This window comes from Vicugna pacos, unplaced genomic scaffold (assembly GCF_048564905.1).
Source record: "Vicugna pacos unplaced genomic scaffold, VicPac4 scaffold_125, whole genome shotgun sequence".
Taxonomy (NCBI): domain Eukaryota; kingdom Metazoa; phylum Chordata; class Mammalia; order Artiodactyla; family Camelidae; genus Vicugna; species Vicugna pacos.
The window spans coordinates 514837-534492 of NW_027328805.1; the positions used below are offsets into that span (position 1 = coordinate 514837).

At 44.6% G+C, this 19656-nt stretch overlaps 1 protein-coding gene across 1 annotated transcript in view; it reads left to right on the forward strand.

Moving 5' to 3' along the window:
* Positions 1 to 19656, forward strand: part of LOC140695035 (uncharacterized) — a 128307-nt gene that overhangs the window by 65782 nt on the left and 42869 nt on the right. Inside the window, exon 12 of the mRNA XM_072957990.1 lies at positions 237 to 455. Coding sequence (XP_072814091.1) covers positions 237 to 455 — 219 coding nt within the window. The remainder of the gene's footprint in view (positions 1 to 236; positions 456 to 19656) is intronic.

Sequence of the window (19656 nt, forward strand, 5' to 3'; positions counted from 1 at the left end):
CTACTCACCTCGGTTAGCCATATCAGCCCTTGTGGCTCCCAGTGGACACTATGTATCCACTACAGGCACCGCTATGTGCCCGAGAATCGGTGGAGCGTCTTCCAGAAACACCTCAAGGTCGTGGGCCTTGTCACCATTACCGAATGTCTCTCGGCCAAGGCCTTCGGGAAGCTCCACATGCAGAGGAGCTGTATGGCACATCGCTTAATGACTCTCAGCTTTTTGTCTTTGTGCAGCATGGGGAGGTAGCCGAGCAGACGCGCACCGACGTTGCCTTCAATCTAAGAGTACTGCAGGGTGGTGGAGAAGAGGATCGAGGACTTCACTGAGTCACTCTTCATCTTGCTCAAGTCCAAGTGGCTGGATGGTGGCCCCAAGAATTCTGGGGACAAGATCCCCCTCCCCTGCATCCCGTTTGAGAAGGAGGACTTCATGGGACTGGACACAGACAGCAGGTAAGTTTACCTGGAAGCCAGTCCACCTTGGCTGTGTGCTGGATTGCTTCCCTACATCCAGAAAGGGATCAGCAAGGAAGAAGTCAATCTTGTAGCCAAGGGGGGAGGGAGGTGCAGCCCGCCGGTTTCCAGACATTTCAAAGTGAATCCGCCTTTATTTCAGAGAGATCCTTTTAGGGTTAGTGTGGACACTTACTCCCGCTTTACAGCCAGGAACATGGTGGGACCCCTGGAGTTGCTGTCCAATAAAGTAGCCAAAGCCACTGATGCTAGGAGCACTGGGGAGGAGTCTGGACTCAGCTGAGATGTGCTGTAGGTCAAATGCACACCAGACGCTGAGGCTTGTCTAGTAAAAGTACATAAACTATCTCTTTACTTCCTATATTGATTACATGTCAAAATAATAGTATTTTACATACAGTGGATTAAGTAAGATCTGTTCTTAAAATCACATTCTAGTATTTGTTTTTTGTTTGTTGGTTTGTTTCTTTGTTTCAAATTTTAAACGTGGCAACTGGGAAACTTTCTTTACATGGCTCTCATTTCATTTCTGTTGGGCAGCCTGTCCTGGTACATGCTCATCCCTTTGCTTATAGATGAGATGCTGAGCCCCGAGAGGCAGAACGAAGCGCTGGTTGAGCTGCGGCTGGAGCCGCTGTCACCTGCCTCCCAGGCCCAGCACCTTTTCAGCTCAGGCCGTCTCTTCCTGCCCGACAGCCACCATGCCAAGTTAGGACATCAGAAACACCGCCAGGGACTTCCTAATGAACTCCTTATGCAGGGAAAGGCGTATCACGGTGTATGGGACAGAGCAGGGAAATGTTCATTCCCACTTTGTCCCTGTGATTAAGTCAATGGCCCCACTTTGCCTCGGAAGTACAGATGAGCTCTTCTGGGCTGCCTTCCCCCCCACCTTCTGCTCTGTTTCCCCATAGATCTATCGTGTTGTCCCTCGGGCTGAAGAGGGTGAGATGCCTTTGCCGAGACGTGGTCCCCCTTTGCTGGGGTGAGTGAGGGAAGCTGTGTCCCCCCGGCCTACGGCCTCGGTCCTTGAGTCTGGAGAGGGCTCATGGTGGTCCCACAGGTGGCGGTCAGAAGACCTGGCATGTGCTACCGGGCCCGCTTTGGAGGTGGTGCTCTGTGATTCTTGAACTTACCTAAGATCAGATCCTACTTTCTGGTTGTTGGTAAGTTGGAGGAGAAGATGCTAGAGAATTAATAAAAAGAATGTCTAGACCAGCCCTGTGAGTGAGAAGCACAGGGGACACTAGTCCCACCTGCGAGAGCCCACCTAGCAGGCTCTGGATGAATTTTCTGTTCCTCCCCGGAAATACCTCTATGGCTTAAGGAAGAGGAGAGGCATGTCGTGGCCATGATCTGTACTTGTCCTCACAGGGCCCTGTGATCTACATGCTCGCACTCCCCATCTGCTTCTTGGAGATGAGTTGACATGTTTAGGAGCCTGGGCACTGCTGAGGGCATAGCTCCCAGCACCGTGCTACACAGAGTCTGGCTCTGTTCACCTCACCTGTCAACTCCTGCTGAGGCCCCAGACATTAGTCAAGGTAGGTGCATCAGCGAAACCTAAGCAGGGACCACCTTCTCCCCCTGGACAGACTGGTGAGTGAGCAGTGGAAGCCTGGAGCCCTGCCCCAGCCCCCACGCCAGTGCCACTTCTTTTGTCATAGGAGGCACTGGTGACATTTTTGCTCAACAAATGCTTGTCTCTGAGTCTGCAGACCCACCAGAGAATGCCAGCTTGTTTTTGCCTTTTGAAGTCTGCCCTTGGGACTTGGCGGAGTAGCCGGATGTGTACTTAGCCCACAGTGGTTCACCGCATTGAACCTGCCTCCTTGTGGGTCTGTCTATTGTGGTACCATAAGGGCTCAGCCAGCATCTGAACGTCATTGAGGTAACGCGGCCAGTGAGCTAGGGTCAAGCATATTCTCCTCCAGTCACTTTTACTCCATTGTTTCTTTTACTATTCCACAGTCATTAATTTTTTAAACAATGCTTTGGTGCAGGAGCAGAGCCTCATTCTCTCCTGCTACTCTTGGTGGAAGTGAGTAAAACGGTCCAGACTGAAATGCGACAACAATTTGTAGCTCAAAAGCTGCCTAGACGCTTGTAGGTCGAATTTTGGTTAGGGGAGCTGAACACGTTGTGGTCCCCCGGCAGCGCCGCTCCCCTCAGGCCCTTGCTTTCCCTTGAGCAGGAGGTGAGGTTGGGCCTCACCATCCCCGTGTCCCTGGCCTCACACACTCACATAAATTCTTGTACATGCAGTCAAAATCATTTTTATTCTTGTGTGATTCTAATTTTCTCTTGTTCCTCTTTTCCTTTTTCTTTACTCCTTTTTCACTTGTACTGCACAGTGAGCATGTTGTTGCTTCTGAAAATGTGGGCTGTGCACACCCTGCATTGGAAATAGCCAGATTGCCCTCCGTACAGTCTCCATCACTTTAAAAAGCAACAACTTAACGGCTGTTTCGATCCATCTATTATCTTAGTCATTTTTTATTTTCTAATTTTTTGGAATATTTGCTTTGTTAGCTCATCACCCACTGGTGTTTGATACCTGTTGAAATCCTTGCTTTTGAGGAACATGTTTGGTCCTCCTTTTATTTGGTGACAAATGCGCCCTTATTAAATTTGTTTGATTGTTTTGAAGAAGTAAGATGCGAATTGATTTTGTCGGGTGCTCAGGGATTCTTTTCATGGAGTATTTAAACTTGTAAGGTCAAACTCTGCAGCATTTTGCTCGATTCCTGCTTTTACACAAACGTGCTCGGCACGCGGTTCCTGGCTGTCGCTGTGTGACGTGCATGACGGCGCTTCCTGGCCGGCGGTCACTGTTGAAGAAGTGGCCGCCACGGAGGTGACAGCTGCAGGGGACGCTGTTGGAGGAAGCGGTCACCGTTTGGTTCTTTAATTTTTTTTTTTTTGCATTCAACTTCCCCGTGCCATTTACTTTACTTTGCCTTCATAAAGGGGCAGAATTGGGTCTAAAATCCATGGCATTATTTGTTCCCTTTACGAGGCTGGTTTTTCTGGGTATCAGGACAACATGAACTTCTCCTAAGTAGCTGGCTCACCTAGATCTGTTGGACACAGGGACAGCTAAAAGGGCCGTAGCTTCCTCTCTGCTCCAGCCAGTGGGCATTCAGAGCTGGGTCTGTGGTTTGCCTCAGCAGCCGTGCAGACCTCCCTGCCCCGGCCTTTACTTTTAACCCATGTTGGCAGTAAAGAGTTGAATCCGTTTCTGTTGCAGCTGACATCCACCACTGACAGCCGTGTCGTTAGTTTGTGGCAGTCAGTCTCCAACACCCCAGACAACCATGAAAGAAGATGATTTGGCCGACCTAGGACCCTGGATTCTCACCCTCACCATGGTTCATCTCACCCGGTGGAAGGGTTTGGCCACCACCATCATGCTGACCATGAGGCCTTGTTTCTCCTTTCATGCTCTGGTCCAAATGTGGACACTTCATTTTTCACTGAATTTGTCTCGCTTGAGACAGGCCAGAATATCTGAATGAGTCCATCACATTCTGGGTGGGGAACAGAACAGAAGTAAGTGTCGCAAGAAGATGGGTCTAGGCTGTCCGGGTTGACAAATGCAGGCTGGGATCTGTGATGGCTGGGCTGTACACTGGACACAGGCCTTTCCCGTGGCTCCTGAGAGCCCATGAGTTGAAGTGATAACAGCCTTGCGTGGATTCCCCCATCCTCATCTGCTCATTGGCAAGTGTGTCTGCTAATTAGGAGCTCCCCCAGACCTCGGGCCCTTCAAAGCTCAGACCATGCGAGAACCTTGAGTCCCTTCTCCTGGACATCCTGTGTGAGAATCCACTGCCTTCTGAGGTGAGCAGCGGCAGGAGATGCCTCCCCCTCCAGGGAGCACCCTACGGAGGACTGTTAGTGCACCATGCTGTGAGCTTGTGTGTTTCCGGCCATGGTCCCTACAGAACTACAGTTGAGATGGGCTTATTGATGGAAATACCAGGACTGATTCCAGGGCAGGGCCTGGGGGAGGGAACAGTGGAAATTGAATGTGACCTCAGACAACTCGGTGGGTGCTGGGGCTGTTACTAAAATGGGGAGTCTGGGAGATACCTGCCAGGAATGGAATTCTAGAGTAAATGGTGGACATGAGGCATTTTTAAGATGCCATTTGTCATCCAAATTAGGACTTCAAAGAGGCACTCGGGTCGATGAGCCTAGGGCTCAGGTGAAGGAGCCGGACTAGATATACACGTTGGGAGTCGTCATTCTTAGCTGGTGTTCCCAGCCTTGCATGTGAATTAGATCATCTCGAGAGCTGCAGACTGAGGCTGAGGGGGGGCAGGGCTGTGTCTTGGTTGGAGGAAAGCCCAGACCATACAGCTTTGGTGTGTCAGTCAGTGGCGTTTGCCATTTTCAAAGCAATGCCAGTTATCCTTAAGGGGCCAGGGGCTGGGCAGGGCCAGCCAGGAAGAAATCTGAAGGGAGGGTCGTGGCCACTTGTGCGTCTTGGGAAGGTGCAGAGTCTGCAGGGTACGGGAGGGTAGACTCCTCAGATGCTAGAGTTGCAGTGAGGAATGGGTAGAAGTTAGTCACAATCACCTGTGAGGGAGGGAGGGAGGTCTAGGGAGCCCCACCTTACCGGACTCGCTTTCCCATGAACAGAAGGCAGTCAGACAGAGGATCTGAGGTGAGAAGGGATGGGCACTGGGAGGGGAGCCAACCTGGAGAATGGTGCTTGCAAAATTCTGGAATAGTCTCCCTGAAAAATAGAGTTAAAAATACGCAGACTCTTAAGAACATTGTTAGTGACTTGGGAGGAGGCAGTTGTTTTTCTGGCCTCCTAAGGGTAAGGCATGTATCCAGGGATACACAGAAGATACGGGCAGTCTGTTCCGGGGGCTTGATCGTTACCGGGGGAACAGTGCAAATTTAAAGGGGGAGAAGGGCAGCGGAGGGAAACTAGCCAGGCCCCGTGTCAGGTACCAGTCGGCCGCCCTACTTGCGTGTTTCATTCACATCCATGCCTCCCAGGTGGGCGGTGGCAGCCCCCTTTTGGGGATTGGGAAGCCTTCTCAGAGGGGTTACAGAATTGGTCCATTTAGCGACTAGTAAATGCTGTAGCAGGATTCAAGCAGGGCCTTGTCAGAATTCAAGGGCATGTTCTCTCTACTGTTTCCAGTACTTCCCTGTTATACCTGGAATGGTGAAGTGGGTCAGTTTTGGAGCCTTTCAGAAAAAGTATGATTTAAGCGCCTCTGGACTGTTTCACAAAGCTCAGCATTCTTTGATGGTTCTGAAGCACGCAGTGATTTTCGTCCCAGAGAGGTAACGTCTAACTCCTTTGATGATGACGTGGTTGCAAATGGTGTACAGGTGCAAAACCAGACTTTGCAGCTTCTGAAGGGAAACTCTCCAGTTCTCCCTTGGTCGGCTTTCTTCCACGGGATGTAACTGTGCTGCAGCGTAGGCCTGAGCTTTCCATATGGAGTGAGAGTTTAATATCCGATGTTAGCATAAAACGGTCAGATGAAGAAAATCGAAGTTGACAATTTATTTTTGGGTTTCATTAGTCAAGATATACTATCAGTTAATGGCCCATATAGCAAATGAAATTGAGTACAGGACATTGCATTTCTTACTTTCTATTTAGAGTTCTCTTACAGAATAATGTTGCCTGCTTTGGAACATCAGCTCCACCACTCACGGCACCTATCAGTGTGTTGGTGTGATTGCATTTACAGAGTGAATGTAATCTGGGCTTCCTCAGCCCCAAACACTTCAGTGCAGAATCACGGGCTGTAGACGTCTGTTAGTCACGCAAATACTTCTAAAATTATATGATTCCAGAAAAGAAAGAAGAGAGAGAGATTGCCTTTATCAAATTTCCTTTCAGTTCTAACTGAAAACTGTTGTTGAGCAGCTCTGGTTTCCTTTGGATATGAATATATACATTTCTTTGCATGTAACCTGGGTTTTGGGCTAGAACACCAAGTTCTTGCTGTCCACAAGCCACAAAAATAGTAGCCAAATTGGACCCGTGTGAAATAGTTTATACTATTTTCTGTGAAAGTATCCTTGAATTTGGGACTTGGGCTGTGATTTCTGCTTTTTGCTTCCCCCACCTGTCTTGTAATCTCTCACTCCTTCCCACGTGGTTCCCAAGTGTTCGTGGTCTCAAAGGAGCGGGCAAACACCCAGTTGGTCACCATGTACTGCTGCTATTGATAGAGCCCAGTCAAGACCTAAAGGACATTATCAGAGAGGGCTTCCTGAAAGAAATGGGCTGTACATTCAGTTGTGAGGACAGAGTAAGAGTCAGCCAGGAGAAGGAGTCAAGAATGTGGCTCAGGTCGCAGGTGCAGCCCGGGCAGAGGCCTGGAGGCTTTTGGCGTGGGGACCCGGGGAGAGTGCCCTGTGCGGTCCAGGGTGGAGGGAGCCCCTGCTGGGTAGGACACTGGAGAGAGTCCGGGGTGTAGGGCTTTGGAAGAAGTTGAGTTTTACTAGAACTGACACAGTAGGCAGTGAAGGGTGTCAACAGAAGTGACCCTCAGGAAAGGTACTTCTGGTTTTGCTTCTGATATACTACAGACAAAAGGGTCGGGACGGGCGAGAGCAGGTATGTCTGTCCCTTTGAGATCCAACCCGTCATTCATTTATTCATAACACGTGCACTTCAGTGAGTCTAGGGGAGAGAGAGTGTAGCCACATAAATAAGCAAAATGTATTTGCTTCTTGAGAGCTTAGCATTGTCAGAAGTTGACTTAGCCTAGAATGTTCTAGCAAGAGAGGAACAAATTGTGGAGGTTGGAGGGAGGGAAGGCTTCCTTGGGAAACAGTCAAAATGAACCTGGAGGCAAGTGGGAAGTAGGAGCAGGTCAGGGGGCTCCTGAGGTCACTGGGGACCTATGTACTGAGATGAGGCTGGGCGAGCAGGGTCTGGGGTGGGGCTAGAACTCTACCAGGGAGCCTCTGAACTGTTTGAAGTGGGGTTGATGTAAGCAAATTTGTGCTTTGGGAAGGCTGTCGTGGCTTTGTGTGTGTGTGTAGCGGGGAAGAGGTGGAGGGTGCCACCAACTGGGGGATCATTTGAAGACCATTCACAGGCTGGGATATGGGCTTCGGGGCTACTTGGGGACGGCAGGGGCAGTGTGGATGCCGGCTTTCCTTATGGGGGACTTGTTAGCGGGGCTGTCCTAGAGGCACCTTGTTGCTGGAAGAAAACTGATGGAGGCTGCCAGGTGGACATTCCTCTTCTCTCCTTCCCTGCCTAGTGTGATGATCTTAGCTCAGCCAACATTTGGAACAAAAGAGCTAATCTCCAGGGTTGCCCAGGCCTTTGTAGAGCTCCTTCGAGTGAGATCTGATAGGATTTAGGTTTGTGTTCAGATCTGGATGTTCACTTAGTTAGAAACGTCCTGTCATTTCGATTTCCATAGGGGTTTTTATTCCTGATAAAGATTGCTTTCTTGGTGAGAGGAAAATTATTACAGCTGTTGTCTTTTTCAAAAAAAATCATATGTTTTAAGAGCTTTAATATTCAAAAGAATAGGAATATATAAAATATTTAAGGAAGTCTTTGTTGTAGTTTCTTTGCTTTCTGAGCTAATGTGGAGTTAGAGCCTTTGCATTACTTAATAGCACATCCTTGTCAGTATTTAAAGAGCTGTTAGTGAGCACCCCAGGCCCCACCTCTCAAAGAATCGTTAAAGTTTGCTCTGAAATAGTGAGGTCATAAAGGTCTTGTTTTCAGAAATCAAAAGGTTTTAAATACGCACCATAGCTCCATTTATAAAATAATAATAAGTTCAAAATTAAGAAAATGGAGGATAATTGATTTTTTTTAAAGCCTAAACATAAACTTTCTTGTGCTAATTTTGCAACTGGAAATTTTGAAAAGAAAAATCCTACTGCAATATCATCTACGTGGTATATATATATAAGTTTCACGTTTGAAAAGTAACTGCGCAGTGGTTTTCAAAGTCAGGAGCATTCTAGCTCAGATACTGGCAGTGATGGTTGCTGGTTTTCAATGGAAGAGCCTAAATTTGCCTTCTTAGCTTTTTTTTTTTTGTACTGAGAAGGTTGAGTACTGCTTTGCCAGGATGATTTTCGGGCAATTTGAGGGCAGCTGTCGTGTTCCAGCAGTGAGATATTTCCATGCATTTTATTTTCTGGACATCACCAGGGCACATGTGGGGTTTGTGCCTGCAGGCTGGAATGCTGCAGGACTCCCTAATCCATCACCATTATGTCCTGGTGCTGCTCCGGTCAGTGAATGATTTTCTGTGACTTGGAGGTAATGTGGTCTGATGGTGATGATCAGACGTGCAGTTAAATGCTATTAATTGAAATAAGAGTAACCTAGAAACATTGCTCTAACAATACAGGATGAGGGAGGAGGATTGGCTGAGCTGCTTGCAGTGGGGTGTCTTCTCAGGTGACTCCCTCACCGTGATTCCTGCCAATATCCGCCCCAGCCCTGCACGGTAGTCCTGCCGAAGCAAGCAAGCACTTTGCTCAGAAACGCACTGAATTTCCTTGTGCCTCTGTTTGTTGGCTTTTTTTTGAAAGCACATTTTGCCCTTTGCTTAAATGCCATCCATGCTAGTCATCCCTTACACTCATTCTTCTGGACCTCGTCCATACATAGCTGCTGAATGGATGAACAGAATGTAGTATCTCCATGTAGTGGAACATTATTCACACGTAAGAGTGAATAAAAAAGAAAAAAAAAAGAGGAAAATGAAAAATGACACCTGTTTTGGGAAGTCCACCCTGACTGTTCAACCCACACTTTTCCCTTTGAAACCCAATCACTTATGGTCCATTCTACTCTTTTTGATAGTACTTACCACCTTCTAATAATCTTTAACGTTTCCAAAAAAAATAAATAAATAAAGAGATGCTGATGCCACTTCAAAATATACAAGCCTTGCTAACAGCATGTTAATTGAAAGGAAGCAGACACAAACGGCCACATATTGTTGATTTCAGTGATCTGAATAGCCCAGAAAAGGCACATGCAGAGGCAGAGAGCAGGTGATGGTTGCAAGGGGCTGGGTGGAGGGGGATTACGGGGTGAATGCTAGTGATAGGGGGATTCTTTTGGGCTGATGAAGTGTTCTGGAAATAGAAGGTGTTGAGGGCTGCACAACCGTGATTGTGCAGAAGACTGCTGAGCGCTGTGTCTGGGAGTGCCTGTTGTTGGGGCATCTTTATTTTGTTCACATCCTGCAATGTGAAGGGCCATCTTCTGCTGTGGTCATTCTACTCCTGTGAGTGGTGAGGGTCAGAGACTTTGTAGAGTCCTGTTTCTTTTCTCCCTCTGGCTGAGTGTAGGCAAATAAATTTAAGCCTGAGAAATTGCTCCATCTGCAGAAATGTCTTTCAGTTTTGCCTGGTGTAAAAATCTTGAGAGCTTTTAACCGTTGAGGCTAGTCTGTGGGGGTAAATAGCCTATGAAGCCTGGGTGAGCCCGGGAAGAGCCGCGCTTCCCTCCCAGACACGGGTGGGGATTTCACCCCCTTTCAGGCAGTGAAGGGCCCAGACCCGTGGGCAGACTTGACAATCGTGAATATTTACGTGTATCCGCTGCTTCATCTTGGATATTAATTTCAAGCTGAGTCAGTTTGTGGCGGCAGCCTCATCCTACAACAGGAATTTATAGTATCTGCTCTTTGAGGTGAAGACCTGACAGACTTGATTATTTAACAGTCTGCTTTGAATTGATATCTCAGATTCCTTTGTCAAAAGCAAAACAGCAGAAATACAGACGTCCTTTAATTCCAATGTGGCCTGGAACGGGTTTAGTGTCTGTGCCTCAGTGGCCTTATCTGCGGGTGGGGAAGATGATAACAGTGCTTCCCTCAGAGGAGCTGGTCAGGGGAGTGTGAGAAGCACAAATGGAGGACTTACACGAGATGCTCATAAATGACCGAATTTAGTGCTCTCTGCCTGGTGAGGCCTTAGGGGCAGAGATGTCAGAACAGAGCAGTCCTAGCCGGAGCTCGATACGTGATGGTAGCTGTTATGATCAGTATCACCACTGTGGGTTATCAGGTAGTTTTAAGACTTGGTAATATGATTTCATGAATAATGTTAAAAGACTAGACATCTCAGATCCAGTTTACATAGTCCTCAAGATTTCTTCTGAGAATTGGATGGTTTCTTCCCCATCTTAAATCTGAGATGAGTCTCTAAAAATTTCCGTATTCCTCCATCCTTTTGCTTTAATTCTCTATTTCTTAAAAAACAAAGTTTTTAGATGGAGTTACTGGGGACTGAACTGAGGGCCTCATGCATGCTAAGTACATACTCTCCCAAATGAGGTATAATCTCTTCCCTGATTTTTTTTAAAATTTACATCTTAATTTTCAGAGGTTAGAGGCCTCTAATTATTTTTCTGGAGACTTGTCCATGAACCTGTAAATCTACAATTAATGGACAAAATTTGGTTTATTAAAAAAAATCTATAGAATATTCTGCAGTCCATCCAAAAGGAAATGCTCATGGACTTAGAATGTTTCTCCTTTAAGGTGATTTCTCCTGTTTGGTCGAGCTTAATTTGTTAACAGCCATCCTCATCATCATAATGACCAAACTCGCTGTGAGTGGACGCCTAACTGAGGCTAAAATGCTTTGCTCATGTTTTACTTCATAGCAAGTGTTTGATTGTAGGTATCAGTGTCTCCTTTTTTGTAGCTGAGGGATTGAGAGATGGGTCAGCTTGCCCCAAATGACACGCAGCTTGCGGTGGCTAGCTCGATGCTGGAATCCAGGCTGCACAGGATGAATTCTCAATTGCTCCTCTAATCAGCTTCCCTTTGAGTGTTTTCCCGAACTCCTGTGAGCCCATAAATGACCGATTTTAGCTATCTCAGCCTGATGAGGTCTTCAAAGGAGAGACACCAGTGAGAATGAGAGGCAGAGTGGCATAAATTAAAATTGTACATTTTCACAAATGTTTTATTCTCAGGTAATGACTTTAAAGGTAATATTTTTTTAATTTAGTTCTTTGTGAGAACTAAAAACAAAACATTTAAAATAATTATTGTGCAAGAGAGAAGTGGTCTTTGAAAGTCCAACTGTTGCTAATGATGTTACTTGTTTTTTCTAGTGGTGCTTATTTACTGAAAAATTTCCAAACACTGAATTTGTTTTATGTAGTCTTAGTATGAAAGAAAACTTTGTCAGTGAGTATTGTAAGTAAAATCCTTACTCTTTTCTTTCCTGATGATGAATATCTTAGTTGTTTACATGGCTTAAGTATATTTCGTCATTTGTGAAATTTGAGTAATATGGTTTACCTTGTCTGACTGTGAGAGCTGGACGTCTTGTATACAAAGCACCGTAGAGGTGCTTAATAAAAATGTGCTGTCACAGTGACTGATAGTTTAGAAGTATCAACTCTGAATACTAAAAAGGGTAGCTTATTTCTGATGCATATTCAATATGTATATATATGATATACATTATTATGGCTTAAAGTAACTAGGATTGTTTTTTTTTTAAGTGCAGTATGAAGCTTTAATGAAATCTGTGTCATTCTAGTGAGACAGGGACTACTTAAATTGCCTTAAGCAGACGACCTTGAAGATTATTTACACAGAATGTGTATTGTTACAGCTCAGAATTCATGTTGCCGTGTAACCATCCATCAGACATTTAATTTCTCGGGATTCTGACCAGAACCATTAAGTTTAGAAAAATCCACATTGATTATTCTCAGGGAATAAGCTCCTCTCTTTTGTGACTAAAGAAAATTTTGATTTTTTTCTGCACTCTTTTCAGGTTTTAAAATTTCAAAATTTTGATTTGACATGTCACTTTTTTAATAGAGAGAATAAAGCTCATGCTCTTTTAATATGTAAATAAATGTTTTTGTATTTCAATACCCTTCTATGATTTCCTGGCTCTTTGAGAAGTATTTTGCAAGATACTTAGATTACCTACTGTTGGAAAAATACAGACGTGACTTTTATGAATATAGGCGTAGTACAGTTCTGTTGGTTTTTACTACAGTGCAAGACATGAGACCTAGGAGAGCTATGCTGCTGATTGCCAGGAGGACAGATCTCAGGTCTCAGTCTCCCCTCGTGTAAAATGAAGTGGCTGGACTGGATTCTTTCCTCTTCTAAGATGAGCTTCCATGAGCCTATGTCTTTTGTTTATATTTAGGAGTATTAGCAATATCAGATTAAATACTGAATACCCCTCCATCCCCCCGAAGCAAAGTGCAGTATATGCTACATAAGCTTCTAGTTATCTGATTCTCGTTTCTCATCTTACAGTCAATTTTTGTGTTGCATGTTTCCCGGCAACCTGGAAGGTCTTTTTAGCCATAGGTGGCGCTGTTGCAACTTTTTACAGTCTTAATTTTTCTGTTTGTAAAATAAGGCTTAAACAATGTGATTTTATTTTGATTCCTTTGCTTAATGCTTCAGAATAGCACAACGTCCATTATGTCTTTCTACCTGGAAAATTTTTTCTGCTTATATCATAGTTTTATTCTTTTATCTCGCTGTGAACATTTCAGACTTGCTGTGCAAACAATGGCAAAATCGGGCTTTTCTTCTAGTGTTAGAAACCAGTGAGCCGGGATATTTTAAAACAGCTAGAAGCTGCCTCTGGAGCACCATAAAGCTGAAAGGTGTGTTGAGTTCCCTGAGTATTGACCCCGCCGCTGTGTGTTAATTGGTGGGAGTTGATTTGGTACATATATGATGGGGTGTAGTTTCTTGAATTGGGTTTGCCTGCACGTGCTGACACTGAACCACGTGATCCTGAGTCAGCTCGTTCTGAGTTTTCCCCTCGTCTGTGAGAAGGGGACACTCATATCTGCTTTGTAGAATTGTGAGAATTAGTAATTATGTAACATGTTTACCACAGTGGGTATGTCAAGAGAGCTCATAAACTTTAGCTGCTGTTTTGTGTGCAGCCATCATTTTATAGTCTTTGGTAATTACAAAGAAACAAGAAAATAAGAAAAGCTGATTTTATGATGAAAGATTTTTGAGGACGTTCCATAATTCCTACACCCATAATTTAGCATCAGCAGAGTCAGAACTGTTACACAGTCGCCCTGGACCAACGTTAAGCCACAGAAATTTTTGTTACTTCATATATGTTGGGGCCTAAGGGGAACCAATACTTATACACATGTTGTCTCCAGCAGCCAACTGAGAGATGACACAAGAGTAGGCAGGTGATAAATGTCTTCTTTGTTACTGATGAAGCCACTTTCTCCATGAACTTCAGGGCTGTGGATAAATGAGTGTCATGATACTGTGTCCCAGAAGTAGAGACTCACCCTGTCCCAGGTATCTCTGGGCCACAGCAAGCCTTCCCTTGAGAGAATGTGCCCCATCATGCACAGGGCTGTTCTGCAATGCAGCTGAGCATCCAGGGTGCTTCCCTAGGGTAGTCAACACTGGAGGGAAAGGAAGGGTTTCACATGCCCTGCTTGTCTCCCTGGAATCACAACTCAATCTGTTAATGTGAGGAGGGCTAGCTGTGGGCCAGGCGTCAGGGCTGTGAAGGGAGTAGCACTCTGCATGGCCCAGAGGAGTGGGAAGGAGGTATCCCTTCCATCAGTTTAAACAGGTGGTGGTATGGAACAGAAGGGTGCATCCCATGAGTTTATAAAAGGAGAAATAAGAATATCCTTTGGGTATTAGTCTAGCCAGGAAACACAGAAGATGATTAGGAAGGAGACTTGTAAACCACTGTAATATTAATTTGACATTTGTTGAGCACCCAAAATGTGCTACATTCTTTTCTGAGCGTTTTACAGAAATGAATCCTTCAATCTTCTCAACAAGCGAGTAAGGAAGGTTTGATTGTTATCCCAGTTTTACAGTGTGGAAATTGAGGCACACAGAGGGTAAGTTGACCAAGGTCACAGAACTAGTAAGTGGCAGAGCAAGTATTTTAACCCTGGCTGTATGGTATTGTGGCTCCCAGAATGGGCTTTGGGTGTTTAGATGTATCTGCATCCCTCGATTTCTGTACGTCTGTGCATCAACTAGCCCAGAAAGGACAGGGAAAGGAGAGTTACACAGGTGCTCACAGTCGTGTCTCGGCAACTGTCCACGAAGAGTGCACCGTGATTAGAATTAATTGTTTTCCAGGCAGCAGATCTGTTGGTATAACAGAAATTTAGTCCATTGAATTCATCTAGAAATCCTTCCTGCTCTGCTTCTGTCCACACTTGCCATGTGACTGCCTGCCCGTGTTTGGGCCGTGGAGGAGAACATATACTCATGGTTGAACTCTGATATTGCAGTCTGGTTCATAGTTTCACATCTTCTGTTACATTAATAAGTTAAATTTCTGGTTTTCTTGCATCAGTGTCTCATGAGTTTGGTTAATGTGAAACCAGTCCATGGGAGCCCAGGGGTTATGATGGTATAAATTTTTAGCACGTTGTGGCACTTCTAGCCATGCAGACATGACTGGGGGATGTACGCCTTTCTCACTGATTTCTCCCAACAGCAGGGTCCTCTCACGGATGTGAGGCTGGGAGCTCTCTGAGTAGCTCAGTCAGAGGCCAAGTCCACCAATCCGAAAATGATGAAGTACCTGGAAGTGGGTTTAATAAAAGTAAAGGGCTTCCAGGTAGTCCGATGGGCTGTTCAAGAAATTTGGTGAAAAGCTGTCCACTGTCTGTGGTTTAGCTGCTTCTTTGCTGTTGAAAAGTCTGGAGTAGATGAAGGGATTTTAAAAAGCAGAAAGGAGTGATTTCAGGTGGTACGTCCACACCGGTGAGAAGTGATGGATGACCGCCTGTGTGAGGCACAGAGTCTTACAAACTTCATAAACCAGCTTCAAATGCTCTGCCATCTGAGTGCGCTTCATATGGGGTCCAGTTCATCACTGGTCACGCTGTGAGGGCAAGTAACTGACGATGGCAGAAAGGACACGGAGGCATCAAAAAGGTCTCACTCATGTTCCCTGTTTAAAGAATGTGGCACAGTGTATTATATTTGAGCTGGTTTTTCACTGAACAGCTTTTAGTGTTTTCTGGGACTCCCCAGTGCCCCAAGGTTCCATGCAGCTGGGTGTCCCCTCATTGCAGCTCCGTCAGCGCTTGCCCTGGGCTGATGTGGTGTCACGGGAAGCAGGACGGTCAGCGTTCCCGGCTCCTCTGAGCTCCGTCTCCTCATCTGCAGAGCCTGGTTTCTCATCCGTGTCTACTTAGTAGGGTTGCTGGGAATCACACGTGATGGTTATCAGGTGTGATTTCTGGTTGTCTCTGCGATTGGCCAATAGCCAATAATTGACAGAAACTCTTGTTTTTTTTTATTGTAATTGTGTCTCCTAGATTGCAGTGGTTTTTAGTCTGCATTTTTTTATAACTTTACTCATTTTTAAATATGCCCTTATTTTATTTATTTTTTTTTTTGAGGTACTGGGGACTGAAGCCAGGACATTGTGCATGCTATGCAGGTGCTCTACAACTGAGTAATACCCACCCTCCTTTTCTGCACTTAAAAATAAATATTGCAATACACAAAATAGCTCTTAAACTCCATGATGGGACCTGGTCTCTGTATAGGCAAATGAACACGTATACTATTTAGATAAGAATAAATGCTGTTGAGACATAATTTTCTGAATCTGTTAATGTGCTTAAAAACGATCATAGCTAGTGATAAACACGAGACTTAGATCCAGGACTTTTTAGGGTATGTTTTGCCATCATGGGAAATTACATTCTACCGAGAAGGCTAATTGGGTCTCTTTGATATTTGGATGGTTTAGCAGGTGATCAAGGCTTTCCAAAGCTGACAGTTTTGTATTTTAAACTAACTACAAAGTTATCTTCTAGAAGATGGAAATCCTAAGTTTGTGAATTTCCCAGTAATCCAGGGGGTATGTGTCTGTGTCTGTGTCTGTGTGAACGTTTGTGTGTGTGATTTCAGGAATGTAGAAATAAGTTCCATATAGACTTCTGATATCTTTCTCTTCCAGTTCAAGGTTTAAGCATATACTTACACAAATAAATTGATTTTCTTTTGTCATTTGGCATATTGGCGGGAATAAGAGGTTCTCATACTTGTTTCAGAAGGGTTGGGAAGCATGAGCTTAGAAAACGGGAGGAGAAAGAGGGAGGGAGACACTTCACACTTTGTGCAGTATATGAGAAACGGTAGCTTTTCTTTTCTCTTTTCTTCTAAAGCAAACTGGCTCTGAATTGTAACACACTATTACTCAGAATTGCTTTTCTAATCAGATACAAGTGCCTCAGATTTTTCAAGGCAACATGAATGATGAAATGTGTTTTAGCATTTATCTTTAAAAGTAGTTTTATTTCTCAAGTAAAAGACTATAGCCTGTTTCTTCCACCGTCTCAAGAAATTCTCATTGATCTATGTACATGTTCTATGTGCTTCTTTTCTTTTTTTTTTTTAAGTGCTTGTTTCATTGTGGTGTGAATGAATGTTTAAAATTTCTGGATTTTGATCTTTAGAAAATGCTGATTTATCATAACTGTTAAAAACCTGATTGTTCTTTGGTCCTTGTTTGGTGGGGCACCCTATTGATTACTCTTGTCTGTTAAAGAGAGAAATTCTTCCTCTAGCCTGCAGATCATTAAGTGTATGGTTTGCAGTATGCCTTTAAATTTCATTGAATGCATTGAACATGATTGTCCAGTGAATTTTGAGTTGACTCATAGTAATGACTTTGCTTTGATTCTGTGGCTTTTGCTCCTCTCCACAAGAGCTTGAATTCTCTGTTGCATTTTGTATACGTGTTCTTCACAGTGGAAGAAATTTTGCATTTTTTACAGAGGTGGTTTTTCCTAACACCTCTGAATGCCTTCTGTAATTGATACAACAAAAATCTGTTATTTCAATGCTTAATTATTTCATACACTAGTTTTTGGCTTAATCAGAAACAATGACAGAGTGATAATAAAAAATAGGAAAACTTTCCTTCCTTTGAACAATAGAAATCAGGTGGTCAGGCTCACCCATGCTTTGGGCCTGACACACTTAATCTCATGTCATTGTGTATCATGATTCGGAGATGGAGTTGCTTCAGGTTTATTGATTTTTGTTTTAACATTTGTGTTGAATTCTTTCTCCAGGCTTATGTATCCTGTTGGGTTTGTTGAAACTGTAGAAGGGAAACAAAAGCTTTTTTTGGTTTCCGGAGTCCTGAGTTGCTGATGATAAAGAGTTGAGGTTGGGCTGAGGAACAGAGTGACACTCCCTCTGCTCCCAGCTGAAATTGATGAACAATGAAATCAATTAAGTGTATCGGTATTTGACCAATAGAAGTTAGCGAGCCCAAACTGGCTAGTTATGCCCAAAGAAAGTACTGAATTCACCTGCAGAATTAGGTGCTTTACCAAGAAGAAGCAGCTTAGAGCAATCAGAAAAATCAGTCCTATGATGAGATATAAAGTAAATATAATATCTTTTATTTCTGAAACTTTTCTACGTTAAGTTGTGTAGAGCTAAAATTAAGTTTCAAGCACCAGGAGTTAACAGTGTGGGTGGTTCTGTATGATCATTATTCAGGAATGTGCCTAGACTCTGCTAGAGTGGCTGAAGCTGGCAGGAAAAGACCTAGAGCCAGGATTTGTCACCTTAGGGTGTCCTCCATAATGGTTCCATGTGGGAGCCCATGATTGGGTTAACAAATTGTAACAGACCCCAGCCGCCTGTCAAATTTAAGAAGAAAACGTATGCTTAGTAACTGCTTTGCAAGCAAGTGCCTGTGCATCCTCACTCCTGTCTCCTTGCCTTAAAAAGCAGAGATAATGCTTTGCTTGCGTAGATGATGTTTTAGATAGCACTCTGCTCATCGCAAAGCAATGACCCAGGCCCACAGCTATAAAGGCTGGGCTTGTGTGCAGTTAGATACTCTATTATCCCCCAAGCAAGGACCTAGCTGGTCTGGTGGTCTGCTTTGTAATTCACATGTCTAAAGGATGTATCTTATTCCCCTCACCCCATGACTTACCTAAAGATACACTAAGCCTTTGTACTCATGGTGGATTCTACAATCTCTGTCTCATCCTTCTTTCCCCAAGTTCCTGCTTACTATCACACAACTGTTAATGACGTTTTCCTTTGATTATACACAATAAATATGGGATCATTTGAGAGGCTCGTGGAGTTGGGTCCCTACGCCCTCTCTCTTTCGTGACTTTTTCCACAGAGTCTTGAGTATTCATTCCCTGTACGTAAGACTTCTGCCAGCCAGAACCCACAGTTCCAGGTGAGAAGGATGCAGGCTTTATCTCTCCTACCCGAGGGAGAGAGAGTAGAAAATTGAGATCTGCTCTTCCGTGGTCCCTTCCTGCCCCAGGTCTGCTCCAGTTCACCTGCAGCCTTCTGGCCTCTGCTCACACTGCCTCTGTCCCAGGACTGACAGCAGCCTTTTCTTCCCTGGTAAACATTTCCTGTGCCTTTTAGAAGTTGGTCTCTTCTCTGCAATACAACCCTGGCAGATGTGATGGTGGTAAACGTGCTGGAGGGCAGTCACTTGGGGACTGCCAGGAGCCATGCTGATTCTCCTGAGTCTCTCATTCGGGGTTACAGAACTGTCGAGCAGCAGAGGAAGCCCTTTAACGTGAGGCCAGCTCAGCATTGCATCACTTTCATTTTATTTTTGAATTTTCAGTGGAGAAATTATTTGTAGCAAACTGTTCCAGATTTTTGGCTGCCTGCTTTCCTCACCACCATTTCCTTGTTGGCTCTGGTGCTTGTTGTAAGAACCAGGTTTCTTCTCTGGTTATTTCTAGCAGCTGGGCTTGCCGAATCCTTGATCTGCCTTTGAAGCAGAATGCTTCTTCGTGATGTCAAGCTGATTTTCCTATTTCTGAATATTTCGTGTACACTCAGCAACTCTTTCAAGTGAAATGCTCTTGTCCAATTCTGTTAACCCATATTTGCCGATCTCCTGCTTTCATGCTGAGGGCAGTTTCTTCTTCCTGTAATAAAAGTTAGCAATTTGCATTTACTATTTGAAGGTTCTGGCCCTAGGTGCTTTTGTCCTTAACAGTTTTAATACAATTCACCCATTACAATGTGCAGCGGTTTTTACTCAAAGCCCAGAATTGTGCATCGCAGTCAATCTTAGAATATTTTCATCCCCCAACAGGAAGCCCTGTATGCACAAGCAGTCATTCCCATCTTCCTCATCCTCCCCCAGCCCCAGGCAGCCACTGTTCTCTCTCTAT